The sequence below is a fragment of the Charadrius vociferus genome, unplaced genomic scaffold (genome assembly GCF_000708025.1).
Source record: "Charadrius vociferus isolate BGI_N301 unplaced genomic scaffold, ASM70802v2 scaffold434, whole genome shotgun sequence".
In the NCBI taxonomy this organism is placed as follows: Eukaryota; Metazoa; Chordata; class Aves; order Charadriiformes; family Charadriidae; genus Charadrius; species Charadrius vociferus.
The window spans coordinates 676,543-686,410 of record NW_009648154.1 but is presented as its reverse complement, the minus strand read 5'-3'; the positions used below and the strand labels follow the sequence as shown (position 1 = coordinate 686,410).

Here is a 9,868-nt window from a genome sequence, read left to right as displayed (position 1 = left end):
TGGTGGGAGGTGGCCCTGCCCAGGGCAGGGGGGTGGAATGAGATGGTCTTTAAGGTCCCTTCCAACCCAAACCATTCCATGATTGTATGATTGGTGGTTGAGCTCCTCCCAGCCACCCATGGCTCCCAGCAATTCGAGGGTTTCCTTCAGCACTGGCGTCACATGAGAGTCAGCAGAGCTGAGGGATCGCCAGCGTGGTGGGAAGTGAGCTGGAAAACACTACTGAGGCCACTGTTCCACTTACCAGGGAACTTACCACTTACCCCAGAAGAAGCCAGGCAGGTACCCGCCGTCGTGGGCTTCATCCACATGTAAAACATCTCATTACCCCCATCTGCTTTCCTGCCCTCTGCCGCACACCATCAGCGCGCCTGATTTCCCTTCCCCACCTCACTCGCCTGCTGCCAGTCCCGTGCCAAGAAATTCCCACCTGCCTCCGAGACTCGTTTCTCCCTGAAGGTTTCCCACCACCTAACCTTACAGGGGCCACTTGCTCTGCAATCCAGCATCAGCCACATTCAGAACTGAATTCAAGATTTTAACAACATATATATGGTCTGTAATGTTTGTATTCTGAGAGCTGCTTGATTTTTTTCTTGCTTTTTTTACCCAGTTGCGGAGCCAGCTTGAAATTTATCCTACAAAGCTGCTGCGAAACACGAGTTGTTCTGTAAGGAGTATGCTATGTCCGAACCTGTTAAGAGCATTACCAAAAGTTCTGATACTATTTGTATCTTGGAAGAATTTTAAACTGTTCTGCCCCTTCCCTTGAGGAAAGATCTCATAACAATTTCCTCCTGAAATTTCACATTTTATAACTTGATATTTGAAACCTCCCTTTACTCGGTCAGGATGCAATTTTGACTACATTATCTGAAAGTTATTTCATAATGAATAGGACACTGCTGCCCAGTTACCAGAACGTACTGTCTGAACACCAAAAAGTTGTTCCTGTTATTATCGTGCTGCTTCCTGTAAAAAAAGTAATCCATCATGGTCGGAAGGAAAAAATGAACCAAAAATTCTGCCCTGTGGTGCACCAGCCCCAGGAAAGTGCTCGGTAAGACAGACAGCAGACGTTTCTTTCCTCTTTTACAACTGGATTTTTTTTCCATGCGCTCTCACGTGTATGGGCCAAACACAGTCCTGGAATTTGGCATTTCCTTTTTATCTAAAAAACAGTTCAGGAAATACGAAGTTCTTCACTGCCAGCTCCTCTCTGGCCAATGTGACACCAAGAGTGTCTGTCCTGCTCCATCCCAGCCAGCACATTGCCCACCACCACGGCTCCTTCTCGGCTCTACAGGCACGGGTGTTGGAGCCAGCCTCACCTCAGCATCGCGGGCAGACAGTCCCTTTCGCAACCTGGTAGTTAAATTTGCTGCTAGCGGTGCGTTGGGAAGGACAGACGCGCGGGACGGACGCAGGGAGTTACAGGCAGGTTTGGAAACGGTGTGCCAATGCTCCATCACTCAGCTCCACCGGCACAAGCAGAAATCATCTGCCACATGCCGAGAGGTGCGCAATGGTCAATTCTAGCACGCAACTCTCCGGAAAATGGGAGCAGGAACACCCAGGGATGTTGACAGGGACTTTAAAGGAAATAAAAATAAAAATTAAAAAAAAATAAATAAAAAACCCAAATAAAAGCAGATGAAATAAATCAGTTAAAAGAGTAAGATGTCGATATTCAAAGTATCAAGGAAATAAAAATAAAAATTAAAAAAAATAAATAAAAAAACAAATAAAAGCAGATAAAATAAATCAGTTAAAAGAATAAGATGTCGATATTCAAAGTATCGTAGCTGCTAGCTTCATCTCCGCACTCCACAGTCCACTGTTGGGCCAGTTTCTCAGTCAGCCTTCCAGCCCCCTCAGCACACTGTGGGCCGTGGCTTTACGCTGGGTGTAACTACAAGTTATTTAGAAGCAAGCTCCATCCATTAGCCCGCTTTAGAACTTCTTCACGCTGGCAGACAGACAAAAAAAGCACTTTGCTGTAAATGAGAACCTGGCCCATGTAGACTAGTAAAGAGGTATAGAGGTATGTGGACCTCAGAGACCACCACCGCTTCCCATCTTCCCCCTCAACACTTTTATATCAGCTCCGGAGACATTACAGCCTTGGAATACCCATGTCCTCTACCAAAAGCCACAATGGTAGAAGTGTTTTCATCGTGCCACTTGATAACTGTGTCCAAGTACTACTCTTTGCATCTGCAAATGACGGAGAGAAGTGGTGGAGCACCAAGTCGAAGGTCCATTCTCCCCAAGGTGGACAAGGAGGGAGCACCCGCGAGCAGCAGGCACGGCAGAGTCCCAACAAGGCTCCCCGTTAGCTCTCCTATTTATGCCTCCCCCTTTTGGGGATTCTCTCATGCTGATGTAGCTCTGCTGTGTTTAGTCTAATCCTCCAGAGAAGCTATTTCACTCTTATGGATTTATTTCTCTTACTAACTAATCAGCCATCATCTGCTAAAGTGACAGGAGCTTTTCCTAACTGCCAGTTTTAATATCTGGAGTCTTCAAAATGAAACGCTTAATGAGACTCAATGAGCACATTTAGTAGTCTGTGATGCAGATACTATATGGTTTTGTTTGTTTTCTTAAAACCTGGCTGTAATTATGTATTTACGTAATAATCTCTACAGCTACTTCATTAAAAAGAGGCTGCTCATTACTGTACAGTGCAATTATTTGGGTTGAAGGATTTTAAAGATGTTATCCATGAACAGCAGACACCAGCGATGCTCTTCTGTAACCAGTGACCAAGAACCACTTGAGGTAAACATCTCCTAGTCCTGGAAACATTTTTATAGCCCCTTAAAGTGTTTTTTCTGCTTTGGAAAGCCATGAGGGATTAGCCTTTAAAATTGCCCTTTCCTGGCTATGATTACCGTCTCGGTTTATCCAGCTTTGAGTGTTTTCTATTAGAGGCTGCTACGTCGCAAGCTGCGAGAACCGCAGTTCGGTGCTGCGCGGCGATGGCAGCCCGAGGCTCCCCGATGCCTCCGGGACACCCCGAACGTCTGCTCGCAGCCACCATCCTCCCAAAAAATTGATGCTCTGCCAGAGCTCACACCGGGTGGAAAGGCACAGGGCTCGTCGGACCAGCGTGACTGCAGTCTGGTGCTTCGCTTGCCACCAACGCTGGAAGTGACCATGCAGGTTGGCCAGCCCAGGGTCCTCCCAAGGTCCTCTGGTCCTTCTCGAGAGCATTCACTACCCCGGAGAGACAAACACGCTTCCCGGCTAACATCGAGGCACTGCAGTTCACGCGTAACCCGCTTGCCCTGGGTACCAAACACAATGAGTTAAAAATCGTTGCTTTTTCCCGTCTGCTCCTCCTCTCCGCTTCTGGCAATTCGCAATCGCTCGCTGGCCAAATCTGCTTTCAAAATTAGAATTTATACGGCAAAGGGTTTAACGCTATTTGAACGAGGAGGTCGGGAATTTTTACCACACGCATATAAAGTTTAAAATCTGTATTTGAATCTCCGAACTTTGCTGAGCAAAAAGCATAAGCCAGGGGGTGACATCACGACTGGGAGAGGGTGGCTTCCCCTCCTGCTCGCCCCCGTACCGGGCTGTTCAGACACAACAAAGTTAATAAATCCCGATGAAACCTATTTTATCTCCACTACGTGACTCACACAAGCACCAACGCTATCTGCAGCCCTGAAAGGAGAAAGGCACAGACCGGCAATAACTCGCCCCTGCCTTTGTCAGCCACCTAGAAAGCAAACTAACTTAATTTCCCAAGGATAAAAGGCCCTTTCTTACGTGAAAAATTGCTCAGGCTATAAGCCAGAAGAACAGACAAGCACAGAGAAGCACGTGTGAGGAGGCAGCAGCACTGGACCGGAGAGCAGTGAGATGTCCAGCACCTCCCTTTAGGGTAATAAATGACAAGAAATCAGGGGAAAAGCCCAGACGGAGGAGCACAACACTGCTCCGGTGCTTCTGTGACCAGGAGTCTCCAGAATCAGCACTTGCTTTTCCTGATGGATACCAAAAAAAATGGGGCTGGTGGGACTATGCTTCAGCAGCAAACAGGAACTGCCAGATTTCTGCATTTCCTCTTCCACGTGACCCTACAAAGAACTCAACACATCTCTTGTTCACTCAAATCTGGAAAATGTATTTATTCCATAACCAGGAAATTGTGGCTTTTCCAGAGATCTTTTGCTTCCAAAAACATTCAGGCCATTTTCTGCATTGGTGACATATGTTATTATTATTATTACCCTCACTAACTTGTTTCATTCCTAGGATTCATACACAGTAGGTAAGCGCACAGCGCATCCGCGTCGGTACCCCGGCAGGCAGCCCGTAACTGCCAGGAGGGCACAGAGCACGTGGGCGGTGAACGCTGGTGAAAGGAGGTGGACAAGCAGGGCTGGAGATCAGTGCCTTCTCACTCCCGGGGCACAAACACGTCGTAAACGTGGTGCACATTTCCACCCCCCGTCCCCCATCCCGCACAGACCTGGAGGGTGGCTCAGCCCTGGCGCCAGGAACCCGGCCAGCCCGTCACCGGGGCTGTACGTTGCTCTGTATGTCTTCCTGTGGAGTCGCAGAATGGTTTGGGTTGGAAGGGACCTTGAAGACCACCCAGTCCCATCCCCCTGCCCTGGGCAGGGACACCTCCCACCAGCCCAGGTTGCTCAGAGCCCCGTCCAGCCTGGCCTTGGATGAAACCATGGCACCGTTCCTCTCTGCACTAATTAGGGGGCAGAGGGATCCGTTACCACCACTATTAATTTTCTGCACAGGGACACGGGCTGATCGGTGTGAGAGCCGCAGAAGGTCCCTCCCAGGCTGGAGATGCTGACCCCGGCCCGGTCCCACACCACTGAGCCTTGGACCCCTCGTGCCCTGTGCCTCCATCCCTCACCATCTGACCCTCAGTGGCCACCTCCCTCAGGGCCCGCCAGGCGGGTAAACAAAGCCATGAGTGTCTCTAGCACCCAAATGCTCTTGAGTTCAATAAAACACTGGATTTTATAGCCTGTATTTTACCCACAAATGGGGAGATCCACTGATATACATAACTTTTTTTTTTATGCAAAGACTCTCAGAAGAGAGCTGTGAATGGCTCCTGCAGCATGTGCAAAGACACTGGTTGTATGTTGGCAAAAAAAATCCAGATCTCTGCTGCAAAAGGGTCAATGGCTCCATACCGTAACACACGGCGGGAGGTGCCGCTTTTCGATCACCATTGCTCCATCACATTTCTGAGGAGAGGATCGGGGCTCACCAGAGATGTTTGTGTCAAACAACAAACAGCCCAGCATCCCCACGAAACCCTGAGCCTCGCTCAGTCCCGTCCAGCGCTCACCGCCTGTCCCCTTCTTCCCCAGCCAGCCAAGAGGCAGGGGCAGCCCGCGGGGGCTGCCTGCACCCCTGCCTTTAAAGGAACCCCTAGCCCAACTCCAAAGGACACGCAGGTATTCTGTCGGCACTGCCCAGCGCTCTGGATTTGAATCACAAAATCAAAGAATTGTCTAGGTTGGAAGGGACCTTGAAGACCATCAAGTCCAACCATCAACCCAACACTGACAAACCCACCACTAAACCACATCCCTCAGCACCACATCTACACATCTTTTAAATCCCTCCAGGGATGGCGACTCCACCACTGCCCTGGGCAGCCTGTTCCAATGTTTGACAACCCTTTTGGAGAAGAAATTTTTCCTAATATCCATCCTAAACCTCCCCTGGCGCAACTTGAGGCCATTTCCTCTTGTCCTATCACCTCTTCCTTTGGAGAAGAGACGGGTTCCCCTCGCTACCCCCTCCTTTCAGAGAGCTGTAGAGAGCGAGGAGGTCTCCCCTCAGCCTCCTCTTCTCCAGGCTGAACACCCCCAGGGCCCTCAGCCGCTCCTCACAGGACGTGTGCTCCAGACCCCTCACCAGCTTTGTAGCCCTTCTCTGGACACACTCCAGCACCTCAATGTCTTTTTTGTAGTGAGGGGCCCAAAACTGAACGGCAAGCCTGGACCACCACAGTTCTGTGCGGTTACACTCTCAACCAGTCCACAATCTCACAAAAAAAAAAACAAAAATAAAAATAATATCGGGAACTCGCCTTTCCCCACAGCTGGTCTGTGGAGGGGAAGGACGGAGAGGCTGCAGGACATCTTCCCTTTGCAGAGCTCGATGAACAGTGGCAGAGGAGAAGAGGGCAGAGAAACAAACTGGGCCTACAGGGTGTGCGCCACGCGCCAGTGGGCATCGACCTCTTTTACGATATAACAGAGAGCTGAGTGATTAGTATTTTTGCCTCATCTAGAGGATTTAACCACTACAGCCAGTGCTTGCTGAACCTAAGTGTAAATGAACACAAGTCTGAGGGTCCCTCCGTGGTTTCAGATGTTCTCCTTCTCCAGGCTATCTCGAATGCTGTCTGGTTTTGACAGCCTGACCTCACCACCCCACACGTCTGTGCTCGGGCTCCCCCTCCACCATGCTGCTCCGCCAGGCAGAGAGCCCAGGTCACCCTCTCCTCCCAAGGGAAGGCCACCCTGGTCTTGGCAGAGCTGGGGGTTCACCCAGAGAGCTGGAGGACTCAGGGCTGAGGCAGCACCACCTTCTCACCTGGGGCCATGGTTCCATCATGGCCCGTACCTGCCCTCTTCTCAGTCACAAATAAACCCTGAAGCAGAACATGGCACCCCACCAACGCACCACACTTGGCCTTGTTTTAGGTGAAATCGCGCCCAACACAGGCACAGAGGGGCCCAAGCAAAGCTGAAGGGTGGCACGGGACCCCTAGCCAGGAGGCTGCTGGGGAAACCCACTGCCGTTCCGCGAGCTCCACGCTGGCCACCAGCCTCCGAAACAGCAGGCACCTGCCTTCGTTCGAGTTTGATTAGGAAACAGAGAGAGTTCTACAGAAACCTCAGTGCAGATATTTTGGATGTAAACCGCATGACTTTCATTTTAAGTCTCCTAATTCGTTATTCCACACACACACCTCCAGTGTCTCCAAAGGTGAGGACACGGTGATGCCCCTGCCACAATTTGCCATTAGAGGGCAATGAAGAACTTTGTAAGATGTCCCCAGCCTCTTCCCTCAACATCTGTGCCCCCTCCGAAACGCCTCACGGCAGACGGCTGGATGAAGAGGCCTAGAGTACGCCAACAGGGTGGCTCGCTGTGCCTGGACACGGTATCCTCTGCCCTGCTGGGTCCTTCCCAACGCTCCCCCCCAGATGACCACCGCTCGGCCCTCTCCAGGGTGGGCAACAGGTTTACTGGCTTTGCTGCTCTTCTCCTCCTTGTACACTAAGCCAGAGAGGTAGGGGGCAAGTTTTCAGGACACCAGCAGCGATGCTTAGATGACTTGCAAGGTTTATAGACAAAGGAACAGAAAATACCACACGGGATGAGTCCCCCACAACCAGCCCAGCAACCCTTACAGCGATTCACTGCAACGTGCACAATCCTACTCACAGCAGATTATTATTGTTGTTGTTATTATTATTATTATCATCATCATCATGAGACTGGTTTCTCCTCATTTTTGTTAATCTCACTTGTAAAAAAATGAGAGCTCCCTTTTGGGACCTGAATTCTCTCCCTCAATGGCCAGGGTCTGCTTTATGGACTATTTAGTAGATCTCATTTAAGACCAACCTCTGGACCCTTTTGCCTTTCAGAGGAAAGTTGAAATACAGCACAGGAGGGTAGGAGTTTATTTCTTCAAGCTGTTGCACTAATTTATATCCTCAATCTTTCACTAAGCAAAAACAGGTGAAAAAAAAAAATGGTGTAACGAGCGATACCAATAGAAAACAGCAGTCAAAATCTGCATCCACACTAAAAACATCCATTCTGTACACAATCTATTCCTGGAAGTGCTTTTAGCCACGCGCCATAATTATGTGGACAGCTATAAATATTTCACACCCCATATGCTGTATTATGGTGCTTTTAGAGACACCTGCTTCACGCTGCTCTAATTCAAGCACGTGCCAGCGCAGCCGGGGAGCTGTGACAGATCCCCGATTCGCAGCCCCTTCTTGCCCACGCAGGTCCCCTCGGACGGCAGGACCCTGGCAGGGTGGCACACCGTCACCTCCCGTCCCTCGGGGATCCTCGCAGTGCTGGGCTCCGCAGCGCCGGTTACAACAGCCCCGCGCTGCCTCTCTCCAAGCGACGGGAAGCAGACTCATCCCAACCCGGGGGTGGACTCGGCGTTGTGTAAGGAGCTATTAAGATACGCGATTACTGCAGATTGCAAATTTCCTTTGCTGCGTTTCCATCTGCTCATCCCTCCGATCTGGCTGTGGAGTTCGGGAGTGAATCAGCAGCAGCTGCGCGTTGCCAAGGGTGGATCCGCTCTGAGGTGGGAGTTCGCGCACCGAAGCTCTGGTCGAACTGCTTCTGCCCGCCCCGCTGCCAAGGCGGCGCGAACAGAGCGCACGGACTCCAGCACGAAGCCCACCCTTCCACGGGCATGCCCCAAGCGGGCGCGCTCTGAGCAAACATCCATGAAACAAATCACTTACAGCAGATTAAGCAATTTGTTCGGTGTTTCACTAAACTGACACTTTAAATAGCCCAACGCTTTAGGTTTTCTGCACAGAAAACTCATGGAAATGAGGAATCCTTCATTCAGCTTTACTATAAGGTAGTTGGATTTTATCAGAGGCTCCTGCACTGTCATAGCTAAATAGGAAATGTCTCACAAATCTATTTATTAAAATGTTCCTGACCTCACAGCATTACTGTACCTTTTGCCAAAATCTCATCCTGGTACTGCTGTGTTTACATCTCAAGGAAACATCCTACTTCCTCAGTCCTGGATCAATAATTTTCATTAGCAATTGCTTTTGAAGTTTATGGCAGAACCCGATTTTGCTGTTGGCTCACAAATGCACATCCTACCTCTTGGATGCTTCACTTTCTCTAAATAATGCAGTTTCTGTTCATTTGTCACAGCGGAGACAACCTGTTAATTGTTCTATATTGCTGCCAAGCCCGCACGCCACAGCAGAGCTTGTGCACAAAGATGCCTCAGCATATGGTGCTGCTTAATCCGAGGTTGTTGTTCAGCCTCTGGAGGCAAAGAGGAGTTCAGGCTGTGTCACCATTCGCCTCTCCCCGAAGGGGACAGCTACCGCCAACTGCGACAGGGGCTCGTGATGCGCAAAGCCAAATACTCACTGGATGGAGACCACTCATTCCTATTGCACAGGTCAAGACAGACCAAACTCAACGCACTCCCCGAGAAGAGACTGAGGGTCAGTCTCCTCGAGTCCGTGGCACGCAAAATCAGGAGCAGTCACCACCCAGTGGAAACAGGCACAGGGGTGATGGTAACATCAGAGGGGAAAGAAATACCGCTCTGTGGTAAAAAAGGGAATTATCATTACAAGGCTTCTATGAGCTGTTAGCAATAATGGAGTATAAGGCCAAAGAAATGAGTGTTTGAATCTGTTCAAGTACACGTCCTCTGCAAGGTGCCTGGGGACGCTGCTGATGAAACCCAGGTCATGTTCTCCATGAGATGGCTGCCAAAAGCCCTGCCGGCCGCCCTTACCTGGTCACAGATGAGCTCCCACTTCTTCTCGTTGTCATACTGTCGCAGTAGCCGGGCTTTGTCGGGCGGCAAGTTCATCGCATTCTGCGGAGAAAGAGAAAGCAAACGTGAGGGACCACAGAGGGCTCAGGCTCCGGCGGAGTCAGACATGAGCAAACCAAGGCAACGTGGCTGCGGTTGCTGTAATTGTTTTATGTGAATTCCCGTTGACAGGGTCATTCAGAAACATTCCCTCCAAATGTCGTCTTTGGCCCCAAAAGCACCAGTGAATCCCAAAGCACTGAAGGGCAGGGCCACGCTGGGACGAAGGAGAAGGTG

General features: G+C 50.2%; 1 protein-coding gene across 1 annotated transcript in view; it reads right to left on the bottom strand.

The window, feature by feature from the left end:
* The window catches only part of FMNL2 (formin-like 2), a 76,180-nt gene extending 66,552 nt beyond the window's left edge, over nucleotides 1–9,628 (bottom strand). The window contains 1 exon segment of the mRNA XM_009884027.1: nucleotides 9,551–9,628. Coding sequence (XP_009882329.1) covers nucleotides 9,551–9,628 — 78 coding nt within the window.
* Nucleotides 9,629–9,868: the final 240 nt, after the last annotated feature.